The sequence below is a fragment of the Podarcis tiliguerta genome, assembly GCF_965153285.1.
Source record: "Podarcis tiliguerta genome assembly, chromosome: 1".
Lineage (NCBI taxonomy): Eukaryota > Metazoa > Chordata > Lepidosauria > Squamata > Lacertidae > Podarcis > Podarcis tiliguerta.
In genome coordinates, this window is record NC_139534.1 from 105,199,196 (window position 1) to 105,213,835 (window position 14,640).

The window sequence follows — 14,640 nt, forward strand, 5'->3', positions numbered from 1 at the left end:
CCACCTCCCTCACAGGGGGATGCTGCTGGGCTTGGCTGGGATGTCGCCTTCCACCTCCCCGCGGAAGCCACCCCAAGGATGTCAGGACATGACGGGCAAGTGGAAGAAACCCACTCAGCACCGTCCCTCCTCCTCCCGCCTCAGCCGAGGCACTGCGGCGTCCGAGAGCGCGCGAGAGATATGCAGCCGGTCAGGGGCGTGACGTCACCGCTTCTGCAAGGGGAGGAAGTGACGTTCCGACCCCACCCTGTTCGCCCGCAGGTCTCCGCTCCGAGAACCGGAAGTGGCGTGTGGAACGGACTCGGCGCCGAGTTGGAGAGGCCTACGGAAGAGGCGGCTGTGGTGAGGGGTGAATGAGGCCTGAGAGGCCGTCGCGGGAGCCGGGTAAGCCGTCGGAAGGGGCCGGGGGCGAAGGCTCCGGAAGGCGAGGCCGAGCTGCGGAAACGGGCGAGGGGGGGGGGAGGCCGGCCGGGCTGGTTAGAGCGAAGAGGCCCTTGGTGCTCCAGGGGAGGCAGCCCGAGCAGGCGGGCGGGGTGCGGTGGTTGTTTACGGAGGCGGCCGCCGCGCAGGGAAGACTGTTGGGCTCCCGTACAGTCCGCCCATCTCGCCGTCCCGTCGACGCAGGCAGAGACACGAGGACAATAGGCCCCTTTCCTATTGTTGCTCGCCATTCGCTGGTATTCGGTGCCATCCTTGCTGAAGGGGGAGGCAGTTTCTGAAGGAGAAGGTAAGCAGGGAAGTAGCTGGTGTTGCCTGCATTGGCTGTCAGCGGCCGTCCTCCTGGGTTTCAGGCAGGTGTCCTTGCTAGGGAGCGAACCTGGGGCTGTCTCGCCTGTTAGGGTTCAGGCAGCAGCTGGGATAAGAATGAGGGTTAGGAGAAAGGAATAGCCTCTCCTGTTTCCATTCTCTCACCAAACGCTAATGCAAAGTGGCAGGCCGGGTGAAATGGATGTAAGAGCAAGTTAGGCAAGTTAGGAGCAGCGTTGCAAACCGAAAATTATTTCTTAACTTGTCCCTTGTAACAAGTTTGCTAGCCATCTCTTTTTTGATACTATATGTGGCATGCTTTATGGATGGTCACATACGTGTAGTGATAAAAACGGTTCTAAAGACTACAGGGTGCCAGATGGGATCACGATCCCACCACACACTTCCTCAAAGCAGCTTAGGGTGGTGAACATTGTTTCACTTATTCTTGCAGCAAACCCATAGGATATATTAGACTGAGATGTGATAACTCTTGTTGTGTACAGTACTTCATCCAGGTTACTCATACAACTTGGTTATATAGCTGAAATGGTTTCATAAGGCTCCTTGGGCCGTAGTTCCTACTTGTCTTGGAGAGATTGAACAGAGCTTTTCTTTCTTGTGAGGAGTTTTTGGGGTCAGTTTTCTTTCCCCATGTTTCCTTAAGTAGAATAGTCGTCTTGGGGTGTGTATGAGGCAAAGTACACTTTAGTACCTTTAGCTGGAAAGGTGAAGCATTTTTTAAAAGGCAAGCCAGAATTGTGGTGTACAATCAAAAACAGTTTTTAGTAGATGTGTGTTGGTTACTAGGCTGAAAATACATGATGTGAATTTTATGTTCTAACATGATGGCTAGTTCTAATTGTTTACTTTTATTTTGGCAGACATTGCCCATGGATGAATTGGTGCATGATTTGGCCTCAGCCCTTGAGCAGACTTCTGAACAGAACAAGCTGGATGAGCTGTGGGAAGAAATGACTCTTAGCCCAAGGCAGCAGCGACGGCAGCTTCGCAAAAGGCGAGGACGCAAACGGCGTTCAGACCTAACACACCAAGCAGAGCATGCTTGTTGCTACAGTGGAGCATCTGAATCCAGCCTGGATGAAGTTGTTGAGGACTGCCGGGAAGTGCTGACTGCTAACTTCAGTGACTCAGATGACATGGCAGTAGCCAAACGCCATCCAACGCTCAGTGCAACTCTGAGAAGTAAGCAGCACTCGTGGCACGAGTCAGACTCATTCACTGAGAATGCACCTTGCCGGCCGCTAAGGCGCCGTCGAAAAGTTAAGCGTGTGACTTCAGAGGTGGCTGCTAGCCTCCAGCAAAAACTCAGAGTATCTGAATGGAGTTATGAGAAGGGTTGCAGGTTCAAATCTGCTAAGAAGCAGCGCTTGTCACGTTGGAAGGAGAATGCTCCTTGGACATCATCAAGCCGAGGACTTTGTGAGTCGGCAGAGACGAGAGCCTTCCTCAACAAAGGGGGAAGAAATGAGAGGATGGAATGTGAAGCAGATGAACAGAAACAAGGCTCTGATGAAAACATGTCAGAATGGTGAGATGTCTAGGCCTTTCTTTTGTATCATGTAGCTGTGTAGTGCATATTGCTATAACATATTGTGTTTCATTTGACAAAGTTGTGAACCACTTGGAGCAAAATCCTACAGGGCATACAAATTAATGGTACATGCTGATGATTGCAGTAGAGTTATGAGTCATAGAAAGGGACTCTAAGGGTCATCTAGTCCAACCCCCTGCAGTGTAGGAATGTCAACTTAAGCAACCAAGACAAATGACCACCACTGCTTCAAAACCCGTCCACAACCTCACAAGAAATAGAACCACAGTAGAAATGGAACCTTTAATGTTTTGATTTTTTTTTTAGTAGCAATTGTGTTCTTTCCAGGCATGACATTAGCTGAGTTTCTTGCATTATTTATATCACAATCCTGTGTGACATTTTAAGGTACTTTTAATCTTTGTTGGAAGCCGCCCAGAATGGCTGGGGAAACCCAGATGGGCGGGGTACAAATAATAAATTACTATTACTGTTACTATGCTTATATACTCAGAAGTAAGTTCCACTGTGTTCAGTGGAACCTACTTTCTAGAAGGGTGTTTAGGATTGCAGTTCAAAGTTTTTTGCTGTCAAATGCTTTTGTTGCCATTTGTAAGGCTGACACAGGCATGTTTTGGAGGGACAATAGTAAAATTGTAGCCAACCAATGTTAGTACAGCAAATTAGTACAGCAAATTAGTACTTCTATTAGTAGGGCTAACAAAATTGATTCAAGTTTTAGATTCGCTGAATATATCTTAACTTCCTTTTGGTAACGCTAATTAGATTTTTCTTTGTACTGCTTGATTCTAACTAAAACACCATGCTGAATCACCACCTTAGTTGCTGCATTCCATGGCTTGTTAAATACTAGACTTATCAGACCACCCACTTGTTTCCTTCTTTGTTGTTCACTTATTTTCTCCTTTGAAGGGCAGTTTGTTTGGTGATAGCCTGAAGTAGCTCTTGAGAGCCCGGTTGAGCTAATGTATTAAGAGGTTGGGGGGGGAGGGGGAATCCCTACTCCTAGAAGGCAAGTGACAGAGACAGAGTGTCAGCCTCCCCCACCTCCTTCAGCCCGGCCTGACCTTCTGCACCCCCTCTGTGCCTCTTGTTTTCTTATTTTTATAGAAAATCAATATCCTTCCTGACACAAACAATAGCTCAGGAGCAGGACTAAATGGGGGAGAGCTGAGATCTGTCCATCACCTCTCAATTTAACTCTTCCAGGCTATTTAATTATAGGCATGCTTTGCTCCAGGTGTTTGCAACAGTGCAATTGCTAAATGAGGGCCATTTTAACAAAAGATTGGATGATCAATAACACTCTATAGCAGTAGCTTGTCGGATCAATAGCATTCATTATTTTGTGGTTAAAGTAAGTAGCCTCCATTGTAACTGGAGGTCATTAATCAGTGCTTACTGGACTGCAAGGCCTATACTAAAGGATAGTGTGCTTTGCCATCTGTGTGCAGGGTGAAGAAACTCTGGTTTCCTTGCATGAACCTTTGGGCTGAAGCTACAGTAAGATGGCTGGCTATAATTCTGTAGACCTGTAACAACCATCTAGTGATTTATTAGTTTAGTTTTGTTCCGCCCCCTTACCTTGGGAATTTGGAGTAGGTGATGGTGCTTCTAAAACAGAGTGTTATATATAAATTGTAAAAGAAATACAATACGGACTCCTGACAACATGCCCAAACAAGAAGGCCTTGGTTGGAAGATTCCCCAACACTGTCAAGAGTTAGAAATCCATATATATAAGCTAATTACCAAATGGCACCTTAAACCTAGGTTGTGGTCGCAGCCACAGAATGTCTAGGTGCCATTTTTTTGTGTGGGGTTTATGTGTAATTTACTATTGTTATTCATTTCTATACCGCTTTATATTTGAAAGAAAAAAATCTCAAAGCGCTTTTCAACATATTAAAACATCGAATAAAACAATGCAGAATAAAACAAATCCAAGTTTCAAGGAAAATATTTCAGATCCTTCTCTTAAGTAACATTTTGCTTTCCCTATACAGTGGTGCCCCGCAAGACGAATGCCTCGCAAGACGGAAAACCCGCTAGACGAAAGGGTTTTCCGTTTTGGAGGTTCTTCGCAAAACGAATTTCCTATGGGCTTGCTTCGCAAGACGAAAATGTCTTGCGAGTTGCTGCGATTTTTTTTCGCTCCCCACCCCCTTTTTCTAAGGCACTAAGCTGCTAATAGCCTTTTAGCAGCTAATCCGCTAATCCCTTAAGCCTTTAATAGCCGCTAATAGCGCTAATCCGCTAATGGGGTTGCTTCGCAAGACGAAAAAACCGCTAGACGAAGAGACTCACGGAACGGATTCTTTTCGTCTTGCAAGGCACCACTGTACAGTATTTATTTACCTACTTAAATTTTATATAGCTGCTCCATAGTAGAAGTACTCTAGGAAGCCTCTTTAACAAAAGACTGGTATTGAGCTGATGTCAGGCATTATGTTCCCCACTCATGTGTGTAATATGTTTGCATTTCCTGGAGATGTTACAAATGATGATGCAAATTTGGAGTGGTATTTCTTATAGCTCAGACTATAGTGGTTAAGAGTGTCAGAATAGGACCTTGGAGATCAGGGTTCAAATCCCCACTCAGTTATGAAGCTCACTGGGCGACCTTGGGCCAGTTATAGCCTCTTAACCTTCCTCGCGGGATCATTGTAAGGATTCTGAGGATGGGGTGAACCATGTACTCCTTGGAGAAAAAGGTGGGGTATAAATGCACTTAATAAAGCTTTTCTGCTTGCCTGCTTAAGACAGTTGGGAGTCAGCCAGATGGAGAAGTCAGTTGCCAATCTGGCATCCAGAGATCTCCACATGGTTGCAGTTGGACCCACTCCTGTCACTAAACGCACCTGGCAACTAGCTAATTGCAAACACTGGTTCTGTGATGTTGTCTTCTGTGGCTGCACTGAAAGCCTCTTTAATAAAAGACTGGTATTGACCCCATTCCTGTGTGTAATACGTTTGTATTTCCTGTGTGCAAATTTGGAGTGGTATTTCTTGTAGCTCAGACTATAGTGTGCTTGCTTCTTGGAAGTTTTATAGTAGTAAAAAGCTGGTTTTCAGAAGTTAGAAGGAACATAAGAAGTACATAAGAATGCCAAATCAGCAGTTATCTTTTGTTATTGTATTTGTATTCCACGCTTCATTAAAATAGGCCAAAATGAAAGTTTAACTTCACAACAATCCTGAAAGACGGATTATATACACAGTAACTTGTGCAAGGGACGCAGGTGGCGCTGTGGGTAAAACCTCAGCGCCTAGGACTTGCCGATCACATGGTCGGCGGTTCGAATCCCCGCGGCTGGGTGCGCTCCCGTCCTTCGGTCCCAGCGCCTGCCAACCTAGCAGTTCGAAAGCACCCCCGGGTGCAAGTAGATAAATAGGGACCGTTTACCAGCGGGAAGGTAAACGGCGTTCCGTGTGCTGCGCTGGCTCGCCAGATGCAGCTTGTCACGCTGGCCACGTGACCCGGAAGTGTCTGCGGACAGCGCTGGCTCCCGGCCTATAGAGTGAGATGAGCGCACAACCCTAGAGTCTGGCAAGACTGGCCCATACGGGCAGGGGTACCTTTACCTTTACCCTAACTTGTGCAAGTAACCCAGTGAAGTTCATGGTTGCATGCAGCCTTGCAAATAAGTGTACAGTGGTACCTTGTTTTAAGAACAGCTTAGTTTATTAACAACTTGGATTAAGAATGCTGCAAACCCAGAAGTAGGTGTTTTGGCTTGTGAACTTTGTCTTGGAAGCAGAACATGTTTCGCTTCCTGTTGAGTGTGTTCCATTTGTAAATTGAGTCCCCCGCTGCCATGGGAAAGCACAGCTTGGCTTAAGAATGTTTTGGTTTAAGAACAGACTTCTGGAACGGATTTAATCTGTGAACCAAGGTACCACCGTAAATGTTACTTGTTACCTTTTTTTAAAAAGCCAGTTTGGGCATATGTTAGTACTTAGTAGCATGGATGACTTGCCAGACTGCTGTGTCTGGAGGCTGATTTTAATTCACTGCAGATGACCAGATGAATGACTAGAAGTTTGTGAGCAGGAATTCTTCTACCCTGGGTTCATTAGTTATCTGTTTGTTAAATTTATATTCCATCTGTCCTCCGAAAGGTTCTCACACTTAGCAGCACTTAGCCTACTGTATTATCTTGAGTTGTTTACAAGAAACTGAGTTGTATTCAACAAAGTTGTCCTGTTTGTGCAAAACTTCTTCTGTAACTGCTCTTTTCCTCCCCCACCATGTCCTCCCAAATCTGTTCTGGGAATTTCTCCCAACTCTCTGAAGCAGATTAGGGGGTGGATGGGGAGAGGAAGATGTAGGGGAAATTCTGTTGTGCAAATGGGACTGCTTCATTGGATAAAATCCCGAGAGGCTCCTGATTATATCTTTTAGATTCATTTTGTAAAATAATACTTTATGAAAGTGAAAGAAAGCAGAATAGTTGACAGGGTATTGTCTAAGTGTCTGTTTGGTACTGAGAATTGTTTACTTGACATACAATGAATAGCTATGGAGCTTCAGGAATAATCAAATTATTTTGCATTTTAATGAAATCAATAGGCAAAGAAAGTTAATCACTGTACATACACCGCTATCCTGTAAGAAATGTAAGTCCCTTTTCCAACTGCATCTTCTTATCCATCAGATTTTGTCAATGGTGTCCCTTTGTTCAAGTTAACTAATCTAATACTCATCTGCTGGTTAAAATTCAAGTTTCATCAGTTAGAGTGACAAAATGACTGTAAGGCTGAGAAATTCTGTAATGTTGCCACTGCTCATAAAACATGTCTCATATCATCATTCACTTTGCCTTGCAAACACCCAATCAGTTGTTCTCATTTTCTTTGTACTCTTAATTATTCTGTAACAGATTGCTGGCATGTCTGAAGGAGAATATAATTTCATTCCCTGCAGTTATTTTTCTTCGAATACATCTTCTTATTTGCTCATTGTGTCATGATTGAACAGTGCCAAATAACTGCAGAACCAACATTCTTCATTCCATGACTATTGAAGGAAGTATGTAGAACTGCCTTTGAACACTTCTTGAAAGCTAGTAACCAAGAGCAGCAAACTAAACGGAGTGTATTTCACCAGTCCTGAAGTAACTTAACTGGTTTCTGGGCAAAATAGAAAATGCTGATGATTACCTTTAAACCCTTAAATGTTTTAAGATCTAGCTACCTGAAGGACCATTTTCTGCTGCATGAGACTGCCCAAAGGCTATTATTTTTATTGGATGTCACCCTCCGAGTCTCCCCACAACACTCATGCATACTTTGATGCCAGATGAGCAGCAGCCAGAGAAAGGGCTTTCCTAGTGTCAAGTCTGACGTCTTTGCTGGCACCATGTGAAGACCCTTTTTTATTTGCCCAGGCCTACAATAACTGGTTTTATTGCAGGGATAGCCAACATAATGTTTTGAACTACAGGTCCCATGAAACCTGACAATTGACCATGTTGGCTGGGGCTGATGGGAACTGTAGTCTGAACCATCTGAAAGGCACCATGTTGACTACTCCTATTTTCTTGATTCTTCTGGTTTTTATTTGCTGTTATGCTCTGCTGTTTCTTGTAGTTTAAATCATGAAATGTAACACATTCCAAGTGAATTTTGTGCTTGTCTTTTCCAATGCACCACAATAATTGAATTGTTCTAATCCCAGTATTAAATCCCCACATACAAATTTAGTATTCTTGGAAGCCAGTCATTTTACAGATATCTATATTACTTATTTTCAAGTTGAACTTTGATGTTCAGGGAACCACCATCTCTTAATAGAATTGACCAAATTGAAAGCCTGGTGTAATTGGCAGCTGATTATGTGCTTCATATAATTCTTTCTTATAAGACAAGATGCCATTTGAAAGAGAGGCTAAAATATTGTATGTTATGCCACTGGAACAGGCCAGTAGTCCAGCATCCTGTTCCAGTGACCAAACAGATGCCTGTGGGAAGCACACAAGCAGGACCTGAATGCAGCAGCACCCTGTCTACCTGTGATTCCCAGAAAACTGGTACAGTGGTACCTCGGGTTACATACGCTTCAGGTTACATACCCTTCAGGTTACATACCCTTCAGGTTACAGACTTTGCTAACCCAGAAATAGTACCTTGGGTTAAGAACTTTGCTTCAGGATGAGAACAGAAATCATGCTCCGGCGGCGTGGCAGCAGCAGGAGGCCCCATTAGCTAAAGTGGTGCTTCAGGTTAAGAACAGTTTCAGGTTAAGTACGGACTTCCAGAACGAATTAAGTACTTATTAACCCGAGGTACCACTCTATTCAGAAACATACTACTGTGTTAATACACAGTATTACCATTGTGTTTGCACTATATTCTTCATTATGACTGTAGGAGAAAAAGAAATATAGAGTATAAAGTAGCTAGATATCATTGGCACACATTAACAATTTTTATCTTGTATTTTTGTATTGTGAACCGCCCTTCCTGTACGGATGTAGAGCAGCATACAAATTTAATTTATAATAATAATAATACTTACTCTCCCATAACTGGGTAACTGAAACACCTGTTTGCTTACCCTCTCCAGGTTTCTTTCTTAGTAAAATAGCATCTGCAGGAATGTTAATCAATGTCTCTAAACTAATTTGCTTTTTAGGATTACTATATATCAAAACCCTTTATAAGATTCATATGTGATACTCATTTAAATTGATAGGCCACCACTGTGCTGCTCATTTAAGTGTCTCCTGACATCCCATGTGTGGGTCAACTAGGCTGTAAAGATGAATAAAGCAATACCATTATTGTGTGCTGTCTAGAAAGTGCTTTGAGACCCTCCTGCAGTGAAGAGTTTTGCAAAGTGGATTATATCAATTGCATTTGTGCTTAATTTTCTCTGTTCTCTTTTCAGTGAAACCAGTAGTGTGTGCAGCAGTAGTGACACTGGCCTTTTTACCAATGATGAAGGTCGCCAAGGTAACTATATTCTTATGTTACTCTTCTTTAATTTTATGCTTAAAGTACTTCTACATTTATTTATTTATTAAATTTGTATACTGCCCTTTATCTGAAGATAACAGAGCTGTTCACAACTTCAAAATACAAAATGAGAACACAAAGTGCATAATAAAACAAAAACCAATAACACACCCACCCAACACATTTAAAGGGCCATAGAATGTTAATCAGCCAAAGGCCTAGTTACAGAGAAACGTTTTTGTCTGGCACCGAAAGATATGTAATGAAGGCATCCAGCTGAGCCTCCCATAGTAGAGCAGTCTACAAATGAAGAACCACCACCAAAAAGGCCTGTTCTCATGGAGGAGGCACTTGATGAAGGTCCTTGGATGATAATTGCAGACTAAAGCTTATTCCGTAATAAATGTGTTAGTCTTTAAGCTGCTACAAGACTTCCTGTTAATTTAGATCATGACTCTTGTTCAGTATCAAAACAGTCCTCTTTTGTTACTTTCTAAATCATAATAAAACTGGAGAGCTAGCAAGCTGTTGGAGAATATTTAGCAGCATCCATGTTGAGAAATATAGAATACAGTATTAGAAAAAAAGGGCCAACTGCTCTCAGCACTGTGCTTTTTTGATGTGTAAGGATGAAGTAGAAAAGACCACTACTCAGAGTTAATGTCCTAATTAGGTAAGTGCTAGACAATAGGAGTACCAGAGAATATTGGGTTTCATGTATTCTTAATTGGTCTTGAGAGAAAATTGTATGCCTTTTCTAAATGCTTGTGTCTTGTGTTTGGTTTTGTTCAGTAAACTTGTAATTGTTCTTCTGTTGCAACAAATCTATGCCTTCCTTCAAAGCAGTGGTTTTCTCATGGGGCAGTTGCATTGTCTCAGCATTGAAATACTGTGTGTATTTGAGAAAGTGTGACACCCCCCCACTTTTGTGAGTCTTGTTTGGATCCCCCCCCCCCCAGTTTTTTGAAGGCTGAGGGGTCTTCCTCTAGCTTTCAAATTCAGGTTGATTTTTTTTACAATGTATATATAGTTGTTTAATAAGAATAATAATTTATTATTTCTACCCTGCCCATCTGACCGGGTTTCCCCAGCCACTCTGGGTGGCTTCCAACAGAATATTAAAATACAATAGTCTATTAAACATTAAAAGCTTCCCTAAACAGGGCTGCCTTCAGATGTCTTCTAAAGTCTGGTAGTTGTTTTTCTCTTTGACATCTGGTGGGAGGGTGTTCCACAGGGCAGGTGCCACTACTGAGAAGGCCTTCTGCCTGGTTCCCTGTAACTTGGCTTCTCGCAGGGAGGGAACCACCAGAAGGCCCTCGGCACTGGACCTCAGTGTCCGAGCAGGATGATGGGGGTGGAGACCTTTAAAGGTAGCCCTACATAGAACGTATCATAAAGCTGTGCAGTTGCTAACAAACTATTTCTTACCATAGACAATGAGTTAACAATTAAACGTGTTCTTGTGCTCAAACATAAAGGACAAATTCACCTTGGAACACAAACAATAATGTTCAGACATTTTGTTATACATGTAGAATAAAGTTCTGCGTTCTAGGTACATGAGCAAACATAATGGTTCTAGCAAGGAATATTCGTACAAGTGAATGCTGCTTATTTCATTGTTATACACATTGTTGGAGAGAACCAACAGTGTTCAAATGATGTTGATTTTTGGAGTGTTGGATCAGCTTTTTCCTTCTCTTTTAGGTGATGATGAACAGAGCGATTGGTTCTATGAGGGAGAATGTGTCTCAGGATTCACGGTCCCCAACCTCCTGCCCAAGTGGGGAACTGACCGCCAGTCTGACATGGAACGAATGGATTCCAGCCTTGAAAAAATCTCAGATCCAACATTCCTTCTGCCCTCTCGGCCAGCTACGAGAGGTGAGATCCTTCAGTAAATGTTATGGAGATAGTTGACACAGTTGAAATGCTTGCAGGTAGCATCCAGTTTTATGTGAGCAGACTCCTTCCTCTTCCTACCTGTAGCTTCTAAAATCTGCTGGGGGAGGGGTGTCTGGAGATGATATGGAGCTAGAAGGGGAGGAGTGGGGGAGAGAGGTTGTGTAAGTGGAGGTTCATTGTGCAGTCAGACAGACACTGTATGTCAGTCAGATTCCTTAATAGATGTGTGAAATTTGTCACTCACCATGTAGCTGAGAAGCAAATACTAATGTGGATAAATGCAGGCTGACTTACAGAAAGGTGTTCTGACTATGTATGATTATGCCTATTATCCTAAGTAGCTTGGTCAATACTTTCAACTTTCAGTGCTCTTAGTGCGAGAATACTACTCACCCAGCATGCATTACAACAGTGTCAGAAGAGGGTGCCTTAACCCATGCTGCCTTTTTGCCATATGGCTATGGTCACACTTCATATAGGTTATGTAAATAGAGAGAAATACAGAGAGCATAACAGCATGCCCAAGCTCCACAAAATATTGTAGGTAGTTTTGGAAATTGGAATGCAGTCTAGTTTCTTGTTTCTGTATTACAACTAGCTGTTTATTGTGGTCTTTGTTTTGATAGTGTTCTGTCTTCAGCGTTCTCTTCTTTCCTCTTCCCATCCAGGGTTTCATGCCCGCTTGAACCGTCTTCCCAGTGTTCCTACCCGCTGCCTCAGGAAGGGCCGTAGGAGGCTGGTGAGCAAGGTATTGCTTTTTTGAGAATAGTAATTTGTTGGTGACTGCTGCATCACTTGCGGGAGATCTACCTGCAGTTGAAAGTGGACCATGCAACAATTTGCCTAGCCACATTTTCCATCTTTGACCTGTTTTCAATTCAGTTCGGGGTTGTATGTTCATACTTGTGATTTTTTTGCCCCAGTCCACTTTTTGTGTTGTCTCCACCTTCAACTCTGTCCACCTGTAGCAGAGAGTCACAGAATCAGAAAACTGGGGAATCAGAAAACCAGATAATAAAATAATCATTAGGAGCTGGAACCCTTCCAATACATATTATTTAATACTTATTATTAAAGACAGAAAATAAAGCTTTGATTGTTTATGATGGTTCCAACCAAAGCAGGAACATGTATATAATTTGACTGCAGTTTTTATATGGTTGCTTAGCTGGAGAAAGTAGAATAAATAAAAAATGCAAGCACTCCAAGAAAACCAGAAGTGCACTCCTTGAAGCTGGAGACACAAGTTGAAACATGATCCTGCAGGGGTAGGCAGGGAAAGAAGGTAGAAGCAGACCACTCCCAATGCCTATCGCAGGAAAGAGCATGAAATCCTGTTCAGGAGCTATTTTACAACTGGTTCAGAAGAGGAACAAATTTATCTTTGGGTTTTTCTTGGATTGACATTTGGTCCGATTCAGCAGTAAACAGCAGGTTTTCCTGGGGAAAGTGGTGGGACAAAATACTTTCTCAGACCCTTGATGATAGATCGATACAACATACTTGACCAAATCACAGGACAAACAAAAGTTTGAATGGGCCTTAAATTTGCTTCATGTGTTGACGTATGTCAAAACTTCTTAGCTACTTGCAGATAGTCATGGTAAAGCTAATTTTAAGAAGTTAAAAAGCTTCAGGAAACTATACAATAAGACAGTGCTGAGGAAAGGAGGGTGGCTGGCTATAAAAGTGCAGTATTATTATTATTATTATTATTAATACCCCGCCCATCTGGCTGGGTTTCCCCAGACACTCTTGGGTGGCTTCCAACTGAATATTAAAAACAATACAGAACTGGAAGAGCCATTTGTAAGTTGCAAGGAAGGAATCCCTGAAATGCTGTATTCTTAGCTGGGGTGGAAGATTCTGTAATACGTAGTCACTGGTATGTGGTGTGGAACGTGTGTTGTGTTTAAATTCTGAAAGGTAAAGGCTGTTGACTGCAGGGCTTCTGGTTTTGAGTTATGCGTCATAAGCATTTGTATGGTAAAGCTGGAGTTCTGCAACCTCTGCTTTCGTAAGCTTTAAGGGGCAGGTTGAATATAGTTTGCAGAGTTTGTTGTGGGAAGCTGGACCCTTTAAATAGTTTACTCACCTGGAGCTCTCACTGAAGGAAAATTAATCCTTGTCTGAGTGGAAGTTGGAAGCTCTGTGGGTTGGATCCAGGCATCTCCCTCTGTAAACATAATTCCTTGTGTTTTTGGACAGGACTTTGATGTAGACTCTTCTGGAGGCAGAGTGAGGCAGGGTGTATCCATTTTAGCCAATTTCCTCTTGTACCACTTCCAATACTGGAGTGTAGGGTCTCCCAAACCTGCATAGCAGATATTTGGAGAGACGCACAAAGGGAAGGGAGAATGGGCAAAAGTTGCTTCTCGCCTCCTGCCTTCTGGAATTAGTAAAATTCCACTCAATGTAACTCCAGATCTAGTCCTGTGCATTGGGGGTTTGTGCTCATAAAGCCTATATGTTAACTGGTTCATCTGTATAGGAGAGTGGTGTCCCTTCCTTTTTTGTTCTCTGTCTTTGACAGATTTTTCACACCCCAGCTCTATTAATCTTGCTAAGTTAAATACTGTTGAATTGCAGATTTAGTTGTGGTGAATACAGTGCCTTTGACTAGGCCACTGGTAAGAGCCTAGGGCCCTAAGCTTTTAGGAGGCACTTCTAATGAACCAAAATAAGAATAATATTTACTTGTTTAATTTATCTTCATCACCTTAAAGGGATCTATGTCATTTGCAGTGGAGGTCACTGCTCTCCCTCCCCCATTCTCTTCTAAATTGTAATAATAAATAATGAGTTTCATTCAAAGCTCCCCGCCAGCGAGCTGCTAATTACCCAAAGTACGGCTTGTAATTTACACAGTAATAAACCGTAAATTTAAACATTACGGCACTTTAAGTTAATAATTTCTCTACTGTAACAAATAGCCTATCTTTCACCCCTGCTGCTGCTTCCCCACAAACCTTGCATGTGATAGTGTTCAGAGTTCCTGGCCATAAGCTACCCATTGATGATCAGATCCTGATCCCAATCTTCTGGCAATTTGTTCTGTGTGGCAAGCAACCTCATGCACAGAACTGTGAGTATATGCAACTACAGGACACTGAGCTGAGTTTCTGAAAGCTATTTTATCTACTAAGAACATACTATTACCCTCTCTGTCTTGGGTACCTTTGCTTTTATTCATGTGAAATAATAAGTCTGGGGGTACCAGAAATGACTGCAAGCTGCCTCATGTGATTAATCACTTGTGAGGGATGGGTAATGTTTCAGATCGGAGGGCTGATCTTGGATGAGTGACCACATTTCTTATATTCTATTCCAGTCCTAGGTTTTTGTTGTTTTACATGCACAAACAAGAGCAGATTCATCAGTTTGTATATGGGACTTGCTCATTTACTCAAGATTGTTAAGCAGTTCTGGTTAACACAGGTAGAACATGA

At 42.7% G+C, this 14,640-nt stretch overlaps 1 protein-coding gene and 1 long non-coding RNA gene across 11 annotated transcripts in view; one reads left to right on the plus strand and one right to left on the minus strand.

The window, feature by feature from the left end:
- Window positions 1-14,640, minus strand: part of LOC310681474 — a 360,526-nt gene that overhangs the window by 252,704 nt on the left and 93,182 nt on the right. The window lies entirely within an intron of this gene.
- The window catches only part of GPATCH2L (G-patch domain containing 2 like), a 31,338-nt gene continuing 16,933 nt past the window's right edge, over window positions 236-14,640 (plus strand). For 5 of the 10 annotated variants that reach the window (XR_014513127.1, XR_014513128.1, XM_083448587.1 and 2 more), the window contains exons 1-5: window positions 242-384; window positions 1,632-2,299; window positions 9,216-9,280; window positions 10,994-11,170; window positions 11,860-11,939. Coding sequence is in view for 8 of the 10 variants with exons in the window: in XM_083448587.1 (XP_083304713.1) it covers window positions 1,641-2,299; window positions 9,216-9,280; window positions 10,994-11,170; window positions 11,860-11,939 (981 nt within the window). In the remaining 2 variants the exon portion in view is untranslated. Of the gene's footprint in view, window positions 728-1,631; window positions 2,300-9,215; window positions 9,281-10,993; window positions 11,171-11,859; window positions 11,940-14,640 lie in introns of all 10 variants that reach the window. The other 5 variants (XM_083448589.1, XM_083448591.1, XM_083448588.1 and 2 more) reach the window with 4 other exon arrangements.